General features: G+C 49.6%; 1 protein-coding gene across 3 annotated transcripts in view; it reads right to left on the reverse strand.

Moving 5' to 3' along the window:
- The window catches only part of Col6a3 (collagen type VI alpha 3 chain), a 77,890-nt gene that overhangs the window by 18,700 nt on the left and 42,955 nt on the right, over nt 1-16,235 (reverse strand). For all 3 annotated transcript variants that reach the window (NM_001427497.1, XM_063267519.1, XM_063267520.1), the window contains 20 exons: nt 15,735-16,072; nt 14,752-14,830; nt 12,900-13,045; nt 11,350-11,442; nt 10,733-10,786; nt 9,920-9,991; nt 9,278-9,304; nt 9,127-9,171; nt 8,956-9,009; nt 7,997-8,059; nt 7,382-7,447; nt 6,893-6,946; nt 4,533-4,568; nt 4,020-4,082; nt 3,171-3,233; nt 2,898-2,960; nt 1,609-1,671; nt 825-875; nt 707-742; nt 287-349 (listed from right to left, as the gene is read on the reverse strand). In NM_001427497.1, coding sequence (NP_001414426.1) covers nt 287-349; nt 707-742; nt 825-875; nt 1,609-1,671; nt 2,898-2,960; nt 3,171-3,233; nt 4,020-4,082; nt 4,533-4,568; nt 6,893-6,946; nt 7,382-7,447; nt 7,997-8,059; nt 8,956-9,009; nt 9,127-9,171; nt 9,278-9,304; nt 9,920-9,991; nt 10,733-10,786; nt 11,350-11,442; nt 12,900-13,045; nt 14,752-14,830; nt 15,735-16,072 — 1,529 coding nt within the window. The remainder of the gene's footprint in view (nt 1-286; nt 350-706; nt 743-824; nt 876-1,608; nt 1,672-2,897; nt 2,961-3,170; nt 3,234-4,019; nt 4,083-4,532; nt 4,569-6,892; nt 6,947-7,381; nt 7,448-7,996; nt 8,060-8,955; nt 9,010-9,126; nt 9,172-9,277; nt 9,305-9,919; nt 9,992-10,732; nt 10,787-11,349; nt 11,443-12,899; nt 13,046-14,751; nt 14,831-15,734; nt 16,073-16,235) is intronic.

Consider the following 16,235-nt stretch of genomic DNA (forward strand, 5'->3'; position numbering starts at 1 on the left):
ACCTAAGCCTCCCTGGCACCATGAAGGGGCAATCCGTGAGCTAGTGACTTTTGAGACATGCTGGAGGAAGGGTTCTTGGGGCCTCTCCACCATAGGTCATGGCTGAAGGAAGACAGGTGTAGAACACAGCTCTCACAGACTGCGAGGACATTGGTTTGAAACTTGGAATTCCCTTCTACCACCTGGTCTGCCACTGATCAGGCTGAGAAAGAAGTCTCAGCCTCCTATGACACTGCCATACGCCTGCTCATTCCCACTCACCACAGCAAGGCCTGGGCGAACTTACCCTTCGACCTCTGATGCCTTTGGGTCCTGGTGGTCCATCTGCCCCTGGCTCACCAGGGGTACCCTGGGAAGAGAGCCAAGAAGTGACACATCAAGGTCTTCAAGAGAAGGTCCTGCACATCTACAAACGGCCCCAGTGTATCAGTGCCATTTACAGACAGCCTGGGTTTATGTCATCACTGGCATTACTGCCAAATGGGTTGCGGCATTTACAGGTCTCAGATTCTTCCTTGTAGCCTCAAGCACCATGGACAGCAAGTGCTGCCAACTCCATCCACACAGCATCTCGAGAGCTCAGAGACTTCCTCAGCATGGCCCTGTCATGAGTGGCTGACCCAAGACTGAAGCTGAGGTACTCTGACTTCAGCTCACGGGAATGCTCAGGTATACCCAGAAACACTTTAGATGCCCTATTACTCACCTTTGGTCCCGGATACCCAGGGAAGCCTCTCTCTCCCTGTAAAAGACAAGATGTCAGATACCATCCTTGGTGACTCTCAACGATGGGGACATCTCTAGAAGCTTCAACAGATACGTACTTTTTTGCCTCTGCGTCCTTCACTGCCAACCCCATCTCTCCCGTCATCTCCCTAAGAGGAAAAGAGAGGGCGTTAGTGCAAGCCATTGCATCAGGCACTTGATAGCCACCACATCACAGCACACCCTCAACAGAGGGGGAGTGCATGAGTGTTTTGGGACCAAAGGGCAAGCAGAAGAAGCCTTCCATGTCTGTGCCCTCCTCCACAGGTGTGAGAAAAGTCGTGTTCATAGAGATACTCAGATCTATATGAGCATTATCTATAGTCTCTCTCTAAACAGGAATTCTGACCTTATCCTCACAGACATCCTGAGTCTCCTGTGTGTAGCTCTCACTCTCTGGTCACCAAGCCCTTCCTGTCCTAGCCTGCCACCCTTTCCAGACAGCCCTCCTCCAAACGCCTGGGCTCTGTTATCCCGAGCCCTGCGCCCACGTCATGTGATGCATTCAGAGTGAATGCTGTTAGCTGTCCTACAACGGGAGGAGCATGTTAGGAAGACATATCAGTATTTTAAAGCTCGGGATGATAAATGATCTGGTGTCCTTTCACAGAGTCTTCTTGAAGAGTGACTCATTTTAGGAAAACTCCCAACAGCCTATAGACTTCCTTTTTGCTCGTGAGGCTGCCAGGGAAATAAAACTCATTTTAAAATGAGCAACTTTCACCGTTTCAGCTGTAGTCCTATAATCCAAGCAGGGTTTAATCACAAACTCTTCAGGTCTAAGATGCTTTCTGCATCCTTCATCCCAGTCAGTGAGCCCCACAGGGCACTGGGTGGCCTTACCGTCTCCCCTCGAGGTCCACGATTTCCAGTGCCTCCCTTCGGCCCTGGCTCTCCTGGCTCACCCTACATGGGGAGAACAAAGTTGACACACTGAGCGGAAGCATCTCATGGGGAACCAAGCCCCACAGTTGCTGTACTGATGTTGGGGGTAGTGATGTCCGGCGGAAGGTGCTGCCTACTTAGTCTTTTAGGTTTCTGTGAAATCAGATTTTAATTGTAATAAGCCAGGAACAGCCAGACAAATGCCACGTACTGTCTCACACATGAAGCAGCAAAGGCTGACGTCATGATAGAGTGAACACCCATGATTGGTCGGGACAGAGCAGTGTGGAACAGAGCAGTTCCAACATGCAGTTTAGGCAAGAGGAGAATGGTCTGGTGGGCACCGTGGGATGACTAATTGACAACAATTACATATTCAGAAGAGAGAGTTTCAAGTGCCCCCAAGACAAAGAGATGCCCATTTCTCTGACCTTACCATTATATGTATGTATGAAATTATCACATTGTGCCCTATAAATGGGTACTGTTATATACATATTTTTTTAAAAATGCTAAATGCAGGGGCTGGCAAAATGGCTCAGGAAGTAAAAAATGCTTTTGCTGCCAAGCCTGACAATCAGAGTTTAATTCCCAAATTCCATGTGGTGCAAAAAAGAGAACCAAATCCCACCAAACTATCCAATGATTTTTACATACCTAGTATGGTATACACATAACCACACACATGATAGATAGATAGATAGATAGATAGATAGATAGATAGATAGATAATTATTTGAAAACTTGTTAAAACTCCAATAATAAACAAAATACTGACTATATTTGTGTATGTGCATGTGTGTGTGTGCCTGTGTGTATGTGTGTGTGATCTTGCCATGTGGACTAGGCTGGCCTCAGACATAGAGTAATCCTCCTGCCCCAAGTTCCCACCAAGTCTGAGCCACCACAAGTGGCTCTGTATCTACCTTTTTTCTTTGTTTCGTCTGGGGAGGGTGTTTTGAGACATCTATACAGTCTCAGCCGTCCTGGAACTCAGTATGTAGATTACTTTTGGTCTCAGATTCACTGAGAATCACCTACCTCTGCCTTCCAAGTACTGGGATTAAAGGCGTGGGCTGCCATTAATTGTAACATATATGTGTGTGAACAGTGGAGAAAATTGGGGTTGTGTCTGTAACCACTGGTGCACGGGCCTCAGGCTGAAGGGGAAGGAGCAGAGGAGAGGGCAGGCAGCAGGGAGGCAGCAGCACCCAGTTCAGCAAAGTCCTCCTGTTCCCCAGACAAACCTTCCTCCCCAGCGGACCAGTTCTTCCACGTTCTCCAGGAGCCCCAGCCGTACCTCCGCCTCCCTGTAAGGCAAGGAGGGGATGTCCATGAAGCAACAGACCAAATGTCCCCAGTCAGAGGCCAGTCTCACCCACAAATCCCAAGCACTTAATGACGCCCAGCACTGCACACTTAAGCCCACAGAGTCACAGAGCGGCTCCTGCAGACTCCACACCACCAGCTACCCCAGCTCTAGAGCCAGTATGCTCTGGTTGCCACACTCAGATGCTTACCCGAGGTCCGGGAATTCCTTGTTCCCCAATCAGGCCTGGGGGACCAATGGGACCAGGTGGGCCCTGGGGAGTGAAAGGTCACAGGTGAGTGCAGTTGATCTGAGTCTCAGTAACCAGAGTTACCCAAATGCCAAGCAACCAGTGAGTGAAAAGGCTCTTCTTCATCCGTGTGATGGAATATTACTCAGCCAGTGAAAGGAATACAATTGTGTCAGGTGCTATAATCTGTCTGGAGTTCAGAAAACTACACTACAAGAAAAAGCCAAACATAAAACCCACCTACGGATACGGTTTACATGAAATGCCCAGAAGAGACAAATTCATGAAGACAGGAGGACCGGTGTTTGCCAGAGGTGGGGAGCACAAGGATTGGGGGTAACAGGGGTGGGGAAGGGCAATAAAGATGAAGGGCAGTAAGGATCAGCTGTAGCTTGGGTGGGGCAATAGAGGTGGAGGGCAATGGGGGTGGAGGGCAATGGGGGTGGAGGGCAATGGGGGTGGAGGGCAATGGGGGTGGAGGGCAATGGGGGTTGAAGGTCACGGGAGTTAGGGTGACAGGTGTGGGGATCTATAAGGGTGAGGGAGATGTAGGAATGACAGAGGTGGAAGACAAGAGTTTGGGGTTGACAGGGGCGGGCACAAAGGTAGAGTGCAATGGAAAGTGCACAATGCCTCCTTTGGGGTTAATAAAACATTTTCAAATCATTACACAATACAGCAAATGCTCTGGTGCTGTGGAACTGTTACGAGAGGCGGAATCCGTGTCACGTGACCATCACCTTAGTTTTTAGACAAAGCAACAAGGGTCTGGGAGATACTACAAGGGATGGGTCATGCCAGGGTACTGACCTGTGAACCTCTGGTACCCTGCTCTCCTTCAAAGCCTGGCTGGCCAGGACCGCCTCTGTTGCCCTTGGAAACAAGACAAGCAGGTAAACAAAACCAGCTCTCTGCTCTGGACTGGGGAAAGGGTATGGATGGTGACAGTGTGGGCAAAAACCTCACACAGGGCAGCAGCCCGCCTCTCTGAGACTGTTCTATGGGACAGCTTTGATAAATAAGCATATTTTGGGCTGAATCCCCTCTGACACAGGCAAGATGACCAGAGACATGGACACACCTGGCAGAGGGCTGCCCAGACCTCTGCCTGTCAGCCTTTTCCCTCCCCTCCTCCCACTCCAGAATCCACATGAAATGCCTATCATAGAGGAGGCTGAGTTTGGGAGAATGGTAGAGAAAAGGGGAGGGGGTTCTGTAAGCTGTTGGTCAGGGACAATATCTTAATCCCCTGGCTGCATCCAGGAGACTCCTGGAAGTCAAGGTAAGAGACAAGAGACATTCCAAGCCAGTTCAGTGGCCTACCTTAGCTCCTGCAGGCCCCCTTCGGCCAAAGCCACCCTGTGGAAAAAGGCACATGATTTGAGGGGGTGATGCGGATGCGGAATCCTGACACATGTATCCACTCATTGGAGTGCCAACTCCATGCCAGAAACTGGTCCCTACACCTCAGAGGCTGGTCTGCTCACCCGTCCTCCTCAACCCCTCCTCCCCAGTCCTCAGTAGTTTCTACTTCTAGGCTGTGCCTGCGAGTTACTCCAAGGAATGGTTGGGAATGACTTCTGACCTGCCAAGGAAAATAATGGCTTCTGACTGCAGAATCCGAGCCAGTTCCCAGAGAAGAATGAAAAACGGGAGTGAGAACCTCCCCGTGGCTCTAACTGAAGCAGAGTCGAGATGCTTCACTGCGGTGAAGGGAGTCCTGGGCTCTCAACCCTCCCAGCCAAATGCAACAAGAGCAGCCCCAGTGCACACACGTGAACCTGAAAGCTGGGCTCATGTCTTGGCAGCTTCCCTTGGATGTTCCAGAGGTGAGCCTTGGTTTGAAAATGTGAGGCTGCTGCAGAAGGACCCAGGGATTCCCTACCTCATGAATACTCCAGTGGAGAGCTGGGGGAGGGATCTGCAGGTACTAAGCTGTCTCTGCAAGGCCAGGGGCTTGGTCAACCTAGGAGTCACATTCTCTACCCCAAGAGGGATCAGCCCAGCAATTGGCCACTCTGCAGTCAGCACAGTGCTGCCCTCCTTCCTGGGGTCAGTGTGATGCTGCCCTCCTCCCTGGGGTTGGTGTGAATATGAGAGCTGCTCTTGTCCTGCATAGAGAAGCAAGCCAGCCCTGCTCCTCCCTAAGGAACATGCTTTCATCCGAATCCCACCTCATTGCCCACTGGCAGCCTGAAGAGCCCAGAAGAGGCAGCCAAGAAGCTCTCTAACACCCTGGAGCACATCTAATCTGTGTCTGGCATAGCAGAGTCCTCCAGGAAGGGACAAAAGGCCTCTCTGTTGGTCCTCACCCTGAGGCAAACTTACTGTGCTGTATCTCTTGCCACTTAGGGAGCCCCTAATTGAAACTAAAAGAGGCTCTGATTCCAACAGGAGTTTCTGCCTCACCCACAGTAGTGAATATGACCGTCCTCACAGCTGGACTCACAGTCATGTCCTAAGACCGTTTTGAGAGCTGTGTCACAAACACGTATAGAATAGTTCTTGTCTCTGTGTGGCTCAATCATATATCAATCTACCACCACTCCCACACTTTGACATGAGTGCAGAGGACCAGCCGCAAGCCTATTTAGTAAGCATTTGGCTGACAGAGCTAGCTAACTCTCCAGTCTAATGTTCAAACTTTTGAAGGTAACAATTTACTTTCTGTTTTTCAAAAGTTAGAAGTCATTTGAGTACAAGGGAGTCACTCACCTCCCTAGGATGGCCTGTATCTCAAGAACTCTCTGTGGTGGTCAGCCACGGAGCCCAGCAATGCTGAGGACCCTTCCTGAGCTGTCCACTCCTATCCCCCATGCTTTCTGCTCTGTTCATTTTTGAGCAGTGACCCATCCTGGTCACCCACTAACTTCCTGAACTCTGCTAAGGATTGTACCTGCCTGGCCTCTTTTTCCATCTACTAGGCTCTCTGCTCTCCTGGGCCCTGACAGCTTTCAAGAGGCTTCACAAAGGTTATGGACTTCACCTTGGCTTCCGCATTACTTCAGTGAGTATGGAAGAAGTTATTCAGAGACACGCATTCCAGAATGTATTGGAAACACAAAAGCTAAATCACGCTGTGCCCAAGTTTCCTTCTGTGAGTGGCACAAATATAGAAGCAGTGATGGGGGCCACAGGCATCTGCTTCTTCAGCCTTCTTCCCCATGTCCTCCCATCAGCCAGCATTAGTGTTTCCTCTGATGTTTAACTACTTAGTGGGGAAAGGATAAAGGACTAAAGGAGGGAGAAAGGACTGAGGGAAGGCAAGTAATGGGTGATGGTGACGGAAGAAGCTAAGAATGAAAATGTCCTATCAGCAACAGATGTGGTGTACAGATCATCATCTTGCCTTCTACCTTCCTCCACGGGAAGACAAACATGAAAGCCCTTGCTAGCTACCCATGCCATGTTCTGGGGCCTCCCTGAACCCTTCAGAATTGTGAGCCAGTAAACAATCTAGGGTAGCAACATTGAGTCAAAAGAAAAAATCTACCTGTTCTATATTGATGCAAACGATCTTGCTTTTAATACTGTGTCTGTATAGCACAAAACAGGCAGATGGGTAGTTTCAGGAATAGCTCCACATCCCCCAGTAGAGAGCTGTACCATAGCAGAGTGCCAGGCACTATGTCAGGTACCAATCACTTGTCCCTGAGCAGAACCCAACACCCCAAGGTACTCACGTCTTTCCCAGGGTCTCCTGGACTGCCGGGGATACCGTCTCTGCCTGGGAGACCCTGATGTGGGGGTAAAACATTAACATGAAATTCACCTGCAGAGAAGAGCATTAAACCCCAGAGAGTGTCACTGGAGACATGGGGCAGAAAGGTCTATTCCCAGGGAAGGGTCTGTCTATAGGAGGACAGAGATCCAGGCACTCTTGGGAAGCATCAGGCTTAGGGTCACAGAGATAGTGATCACCCCTTTAAGAATTTTGCTTCACCAGAGCTCTCTGCACACAGCTGCAGGGCACAACTGCTGCCTGGGAGCAGCCCCGATGCGCAGTCCCACAGAGGCTGCCTTCCCAGGCACACACATGTCGGCCTTGGGGGACAGCGCTGCTGGGCTCAGAGACTCTGCAGTTCATGGGGGCTGCAGGTGGTGAGGCATGAATGCCGTGAGAGTCGTTTGTTGCCCTGAACGCAGAGGTTTCTGGGTGTGGATTACTGTACCATGGGGCCAATGTCGCCCGTCTCTCCTTTGGGTCCTCTCTGCTGGCTGTCCCGTCCTGAGTCACCCTGAAAACAACAGGGTTGTCGAATGAGCCCCACATAAGGAAAGCCACAGCCATTAGAATTCTTAGCAACAGACTGAAGGGAGGGCTCTCAAAGACAGTCCTTTGAGCTACCTCCTGCCCAGCTAACACCCAGAGCCTAACAGTGGCCCCAATGGGGTGGCACAAATCCTTCCCTACTGGGGACACTCAGTCTCACATTGCATCCTCTCCCATGGAGGTGGGTGACGTGCAGAACAGGTCATCTCAGCAGTAGTCTTTCGCTTAAAGGGTTTACAAATCCTCGAACCAGAAAGCTGCATCAGACACATTCTAAGGCAAATGTATCCATTGGGCATCTTGGGAAGACCCTCCTACTGAGGGACTTGGAAATGCTTGTTGTATTGGAAACAAATCATCTCCAATGATCCCCCATACGGAAAGGACAGGAAAAACCTCATATTTTATCAGAACATCGTGATGCAATTTCAAAATGTAAATGACCCCCTTCTCCTCCCTCCTAAGCCTCCTCCCGTGAAATCCGTGAAATCCGAAATGGTGAAATCTTTCTTACCGGGTCACCTCGAATCCCCACATCTCCTCTCTCGCCTTTGTCTCCTTTGGGTCCTTTGTCACCCTAAATCAATCACACAGTGGAAGTTTAAAACTAGATATTTCTGGTGGATTTTTTTGACAAGTATTGTGTGAGTATTTGAGATCTATAACATGATGTCATCATATATACAGACACACACACACACACACACACATATATATATATATACACATATACATATATATTCACACACATATATGGGCGGTTGCTATGACGAAGAAAGTGATTATCTATTGTCCCACTACTTTGTTTCTGTGATCAATTAGCCGGTGCCTGCTATTCTGACCAGAATATTAACTATAACCCTCAAGCTGCACCTTGGACCTCTATGCTGTTCATCAATGTCACAGCCCTCGCTCTGTAAGTCCCATCAGAATGCCTGTCGCCATTCTCCCACTTAGCATGAACCTGAACCTGGAAGACATCACATCCTGTCTACGATTTATTTTCTTTGTAAGTATGTATATGTGTCTCTGTGTGCGCCTGAATGCAGTATCTGCAGAGGCCAGGAGAGGGGTATCATATTCCCCCCCAGAGTAGGAGTTACAGGCAGTTATGAAACATCCAGTCTGAGAGCTAGGAACTGAACTGGGGTCCTCTGTATGATCAATGTAAGTTTCTAACCGCTGAGTCATCTCTCTGGTTCCCCAAATCATGTCAAAATATTCCTGATGTGTTTGGCCAGTCTGCAGATGTTTCCTGGGGAGCCTCTCAGGACCATGCATTGAGAAATGTGTTTACAAGAGAACAAACTCGGTCTCCACCCTGTGGGGCTCGCCAACACAGGGTCTCACAGCTGAGAGGGGCCCTCACTCACACATCTACCAGGAAGCCTGTGGGAAGAATGCTAACTGGTCCCTGGGGAAGGTGTTAAGTCTCCCGCCCTCTCCAGGACAAGGAGAGAAGAGCACACCTACCCTTCTTCCAGGACTCCCCTTTTCACCAGATGAACCAGGCAGCCCCTTGTCTCCCTGTAAAGACAATGAGAGTGGGTTGTGCAGTGTGACCGCTCCTGTGGATGCACTGCTGTTGAGCAGGACCCCGGGAGTAGAACAGTTGGGACATGGGAGGTAAAGCCTGTTACGTACCTCTTCACCATCCAGACCGTCCAAGCCAATTTCTCCCAATTCACCCTGAGAAGGAAACAGCAGACAGTGAGTGCAGCAAGTTATCCCCGAGAGGGAGACAAAGAAGCAGGATCGGGGGAGTTTTCATTAAAACAAACAAATGTTTTAGTACCTTCTCGCCTGGGAATCCTCGAGAACCCTGGAAGGTAAGGGGGCAGAGAAAACATGAGTGACCCAGAGGCAGTGCCTCAGGACAGAAGCTGAGGGATGCCCCTTCACCTGCGTCTGAATACCCTTGGTTCTGAGGGTTCTATACATTGAACATACATTCTGGCTTGCCTCCTGCCTCGCTGCCAGTTGCGGTGTTAGAAAGTGAATTTGGGTGGTCTTTCTCCCTGGGAAGGAGAAGTAGCCCCAAAGACAGAAGGCCAGTTTCATGACTTGCAGTGTGCTGACCTTCCCTTCCACCTTTCTCTCCAGGTCAGCATGCAGCCGACCCTGGAACCCCAAACAGTTCTTTCCCTGGCTCCTCCGAGGGCCCAGCCAAAACCTTGCACTTCATGACTGACTCCTGGCTGCGAAATGTTTTCATGGGAAACTATGTCTCCACCCAGGTTCCTTTCCAATGGTAGCCTGTGCTCTGGACCCCTGACTCACCCCAATACAGAGCCACCGTCAGAGAGAGACCCTGGCTACTGGGCTCTGAGAATAGAGAAACCCCAGCCTGCTACCCTCCCTCCTCAAGGCACATGGAGAGCTCTTATCTTCCTGCGCGCTCTGCACTGACTCTCCTACACAGGAATCCATACTGTACCTTCACTCCTCTCTGGCCGGGGCAGCCCTGGAAACCTTGTGTGCCATTCACACCCGGGGGACCTCGCTCACCCTGTAAAGAGAACAAATGCATTTTGCAGACAGGAATTCCTTGCCTGGTGTTTCATCTAATGCAAAGAATAGTAAGCAGCACAAAGAGGGCTTCATCTACCAATATCCTCAGTCCCCCAGCTCCTGACTGAGCAAGAATTCACTGCTTCATGGACTGGGGAGTGGGCTCCGGGATGGTTGCAGTGTCCAGGGGGTATTGTTCTTTCCCCTGACCATTGTGCTGTATTGTCATGGTTTCCCATGGCAACAGGGTCAGCACTGACATCTTTATCTGGTCTAGATACCCAGAGACGTCACTTGCTCTCCCAGGAGCCCCTCTATCCCATATCCCAGAGAAGGTCCTTGTTCTAGGGTCCCAGAGCCTCACAGACTTGCCAGAATCTTGCTACATAACAGCTCAGGCAGCTCATCATCCTCCTGCCTCAGCTTCTCAAAAGCTGGGATTAGGAGTACACACCACCCACCGGTTTCTGCTCATATACTTAGTGGGCACTGGACACACCATACTTCCCCCACTCTGAAACAGATCAGGTGTCCCTATGCACTCTACACACACACTCAAAGAATGTTCTTAGCGCGGGAATGAAAGGAAAATGGTTAAGTAAGTTAAGAGAAATTTTTCTCCTGATGAGAAGGCCCCTGGCCACCGGACAGGCTACAAATCCCACCATTCAGTCCCCACATGGGAAGAATAGGAGCCAGTAAAACCTTAAGGGGCAGGAGAAGGGAAGCTTTTACTCACGGGTCCACCTTCATCGCCTGGATAGCCTCGGTAGCCATCTTCCCCGGATATACCCTGAAATAAAGCACACGAGTCCCCACATCACCTGTGTTCTGCATAAAGTGTCCCAGCAGAGCCTTTGCTCAGTGGAGCAGTGGTGACACACAGTGTGGTAGTGGGCGTCACCAAGGGCTGAGCATGCTCCCACTCGCTCTCTATTCCACTGGGACATCTCTTTTCCAAGAGAGCTGTGGCACTCCTTCAAGGTAACCAACCTCAAAGGGCCCCACTGGCCCACATCGTGAGGCTGCCAGTGGGCACGCTTGGGTCTTTCATTGTTTTATGAAATGATAGATCCATATGTCAAAGAGCAGATTGTCCCATCCAGTGGAAGAGGGAAACATGGCAGGCGCTTGGGCCATCTCCACCACTAGCAAGACACTGGTACTATTGACTGAAGAACATTACCTTGGAAACCTAGCATTGGCAATATGGTCAGGGAGGGCCCTTCTGCCTCTCTCATATCCATCCATGATACTCAGGAAGTCACCCAGCCAAATAGTGTCAGAGCCTGTGGTGTGAAGTCTAGCCTGTGGTGTGAAGTCTAGCCTGTGGTGGGAAGAGTACCATCTCCATACCTTTGGTCCGATGCTGCCGATGGGCCCTCTGTCTCCCCTCTCTCCAGAGCACTTGCATGGAACCCCACAGCAAGCTTTCTCAGCAATATTATCCTGCCAAGGAAAAAGTAAATACACATCAAGGAGAGAAAACAGAAAAACACCATGGGGCTGGTATCAGTCCCAATCTGCTACAGGAAGCTACCTAATGCCACTCCCTCAAAGGCTCGCTGCAGCTGAGGGCTGAGCTCTCTGCATAGGATGGGAAGTTGTTGGTGGAAGAGAAAAAAAAATCAACTATGATAATTCTTATCCTAGACTAGGTTCAGTTTCCAGAAGTTTCTGACACTCAAGGTTTGGATTTTCAGTATAACCTCTATGGTGGTTTGAATAGCTATGGTCCTCATAGAATCATGTGTTTGGATGCTTGGGCCATAAGGAGTGGCACTATTAGGAGGTGTGGCCTTGTTGGAGTAGGCGTGGCCTTGCTGAAGGAAGTGTGTCACTGTGGGGGCAGGCTTTGAGGTCTTCTATGCTCAGACTCTGCCCAGTGTGTATCACAGTCTCCTCCTTGTTGCCTGCAGATCAACATATAGAACTCTCATCTCCTTCTCCAGCACCATGTTTGCCTGTGCAGTGCCAGGCTTCCTACCATAATGATAATGGACTAAACCTCTGAACCTGTCAGCCAGCCCTAAATAAACGTTTTCGTTATAAGAGTTGCCTTGGTCATGGTGTCTCCACACAGCAATGAAACCCTAAGACAACCTCCTTAAGCCCAAACCACAAACATAAAACCCAACCGACACATTGAAGCAACCTGAAGTCAAAGAACATTCTAAATTAGAGATCCACCTCCCGCCTTTCTCTGAGCCACGGTTGGGATGGTGGAAATCAGGACTGGCCTGGGGGAGTCCCTGGAGAAGCAATGGGTTGGCAACATGTGGGGCCCTGGGCCCTGAGCCAGGATCTCCACAATCTGGGTCACCAGCCGCCTCTGCGTCCCTGACCTTACACATCCCGAACACATTGCCGTTCACTGAATTAGTGCTCATCCTGTGCGCCGCTCCCCTTGCTCTAGACTGAAGCTGCTTCCACTCAATAAAAACATCCCAGTTTTTAAGACAGAGGAAGAGAGGGCAGCACCCCTCCGACTCTCACAGTCTTAGTCACTGAGAATCACTGACCACGCCCCACCCCACTCCCCATCCCAGGAGGTAGCTGCTCTCAGTGAGAGAAGAGCCCAGAAAGGGAGGTAGGAGAGGACTTCTCCACCTGGAAGTGGTCTCCGTCCCTTTCCCTGCATATTCTTGATTCCATCATACAGAAAAGACAGATGCCATATCCAGGACTCATACAGCCATAAAGCAAGCCTTGAGGGAGTCCGTGATCCATCCGTGTTCCCTTCCCCCAGTCACCAGGCCACTAAGACATCTGGCTTTGCTGCCTTGAGATGCCGTCAATCTAAAACCGTGTGTGTGTGTGTATGTGTGTGTGTGTGTGTGTGTGTGTGTGTGTGTGTGTGTGTGTGTGTGTGTGTGTGTAACTCTTTAAAAGAGACAGAGACTCACAAGCTGCTCCGCCAATTCGTAGTCCAAGTCAAGCAAGTTGAGCCTCAGGGGCCTGTCGTACATGAAGCCCCGCCCGAACTCCACTTGCATCAGCCGCTCCAGGTTAGCCACACGTTCAAGACCCACCAGGATCAGGGCTTGGACACCTGTGAGACATGAACCATTTAATACACCTCACCTAGGCATTAGAGAGCTGGATTTCATTTTTCCTGACTCTATGAGGTGATCTGTGGGGTGGAGGTATAGCGTTGCAGTCCAGCTATTTTTATTCATTTTGGAAGGGGAATACAAGTGCCTTGTGCACCGGGGCATGAATTAGGTTCTCCTTCTACCCTTGGGAACTGAACTGAAGCTAACAGGCCAGGCAGTGGCTGCTTTCCCCACTGAGCCATCTCTCCGCCCCATGCTGTTCACTTGTTGGTGGTCCCGGGAATCAAACCATCCAGTTGGGAACACGAAGTACGGCTGTTAGGCACACTTTCTGCCACTGAGATACATCCCCAGCCCGTCAAACTTTTGCTGTAACCTACCTGTGTTTAATGAAACCAGTCTGCTACTTGGAAGAGTTGGGATACTGAACTCTTTCTGAGTTACTGAAGTGGCCTCTGTAACATGTCACCTCTGACCCTACAGACCTGGAGTGTACCATGGGAAGGACTGAAGTATTAACGCATCTAACACATCAGGCCACAGCAAAGCCCTCTCCACTGTCCCGGAAGGGACAAGCTAATAAGTAGAATGCTTAGGTGCGTCTGGAGAGATGGCTCAAATGATTAAGAGTGTGTGCCACTCCGAAAGAGGACCCCGGTTCAGTTCCAAGCACCCACAATGAGTAGCTCACGACTGTCTGTATCTCCAGTTCCATGAGAGCCAATGCCCTCCTCAGCCTCAGAGGACCTCTGTACATACTTGGCACACACACACACACACACACACACACACACACACACACACACACACACACACCAGATAGATAGATAGATAGATAGATAGATAGATAGATAGATAGATAGATGATAGATGAACAGATAAATAAATAAATCTTATTTAAAGATAATGTGCTTGAATAGTTCTGCTTCCTTAACTTCTAAGCAGTGGTTCTCAACCTTCCTAATGCTGCAAATCTTTAATATAGTTCTTCATGGTGTAGTGACCGCCCCCCAACCATCAAATTATTTTTGTTGTTACCTCATAACTATAATTTTATCGTTAAGGAGCATGATGTAAAAATTTGATATGCAGAATATCTGATATGCTGCTACCCCTATGAAAGTGTTCTTAGAGCCCTTATAGGGGTGACCCACAGGTTGAGAACCCTAGCTCTAGAGCCTCTGGGATTGACAACTGCTTGATAGCCAGTGCTGGGATATTCCAAAGCTCACCTAACCAAACAAGGCTACTCATGTAGCCGTTGTCAAGTCTGCTTGATAAGTGCTTGTGTGGCTTATTTTATATTAATTATGTGTATACGTGATTAATACTGGTTACGTTACATTGATTTAGTGGTCTAAATACTAAGCTGCGATAACTGATGGTGTGACGACTTTCTGCTCAGCACGTCCCATCCCTGACGCATGTTGCAGCCTTGTAATCATTTGCAAAAGCCTCGTGCATTATGGGTGTTCCCCCTGGTCAATGTGCCTGACGTTGACCTATTCCTGGCTCAGAAGTAGCTTCAGTACTCTTATGTTAGAGCCTAAGCAGGGAAGAAGGAGCCAAGATGGCAGGACAAGCGCCTCTGATGGACCACACCCAAGGACTCTATTGACAGATCTCTCTCAGTAAAGTGGCCAGTCTGCCTTGAGCAGAGGAGAGAGGCTTTCTTCTCACAGTGTGGAAGCCTAGGACCTACCTGCTTGACGGAGCTCCTCAGATGCTCGGTATAAGTCGGCCATGTCTCCATCAGCTCCATCCGTGAAGTGAATGACGACCTGCAAGTGACAGAGGAGTCAAGGCTCACCCATACGGCTAGGGAGCATCAGAAACAGTCGGGAGGGAACTGAGTGGTCATGGTGAGCCAATTCCTCCTCCACAGCTGAGGAGTCTGAATGGTGACCTCTTAGGAGAAGATGACTGAGCCACCAGCAGCCAAAGGGATGACTATGTGAGGGCCCGAGGAGAAGGCTGCCATTTACAAATCAAGCAGCAAGGCTTTGGAGCAAAGCAGCCCTGCCCAGGTCTTGCTTGATGCTGGCCTTCCAGCCTCCAGCACTGGGAGAAAGAAATCCTTGTGGTTTAAGGCACCATGCCTGTGGTATTTTGCTTGGCAGCCTTGGCGGAAAAAAAAAATATAGAGTGCACATAATGTGACATAGTGTGTGTGTGTGTGTGTGTGTGTGTGTGTGTGTGTGTGTGTGTGTGTGTGATATATGTCCATTGTGGTGAATGTGTATGTGTCTGTTTTATATATATATATATATATATATATATATATATATATATATATATATATATATATATATGCATGCAGTGGTGTGTAGGTGTGTGTGGGCGGCAGGGGGTGTTATGTGTATGTGCATTGTGGTGAGTGTGTATGTCTTATTTATGTAGTGTGTAGTGTGATGTGTGTACATGTATGTGTGTGGTATGTATGTGTGTGGTATGGAGATGTGTGTAGCATGTGATGTGTTTATGTTTTGTGGGGATGGGGGAGGCTAAGGGAGGCTAACGAGAAAGAAGACATATAGAATTAGAGTCAGTCCTTAAGAATGTAACTCTCCTCACAGGCAGGTGCTAGCAACCCCATCCCACCCACTGCGATGCATGCTAATCCCTCAGGACAGACTTCAGGAAGCTCAGAGCACTGCACAGGGCCCCTGGCCCTGGCCTGCTTACCTTCACAGTGTCAGGTGACGATTGCCTGAATTTGTTCTGGTACAGCTTCAGCGTGTCAGCGGTGAGGACGTATGGGTGCTGGCTGCGCATGGTACGGAACTTCTCGAACAGGTCTGGCTGATACTCGGCAAAGTCAAAGGCTTCCACTGGCCCAGAGGGCGTGTTGGCCACCACAGACACCCGCACAGTGGGCAGCTGGTTACTGCTGCAGCTGATCCTTTGTATCTGGCTGATTCTATTCAAGATGGTGTCCACCTTGGACTCGAGACCCTTCTGACTCACAAACACGTTCTGATCTCGAGATCCATCGAACCCCAGAATGACTTCCAGATTACAGGCTGGCGGAGAGAGAGGCAGGGAGAGAGCAAAATGAATCCTCCACATGTGAGCCCAGAGAAGGAACTAGCTAGATCTGACTCCCTCTTACTGACAAGGACCAAAACCGTGGGCTACTTGAACATATGTCTGCTCTTTGCGGGGGTTAGTTACTTGGACATAATA

Source organism: Rattus norvegicus, chromosome 9 (assembly GCF_036323735.1).
Source record: "Rattus norvegicus strain BN/NHsdMcwi chromosome 9, GRCr8, whole genome shotgun sequence".
Taxonomy (NCBI): Eukaryota; Metazoa; Chordata; class Mammalia; order Rodentia; family Muridae; genus Rattus; species Rattus norvegicus.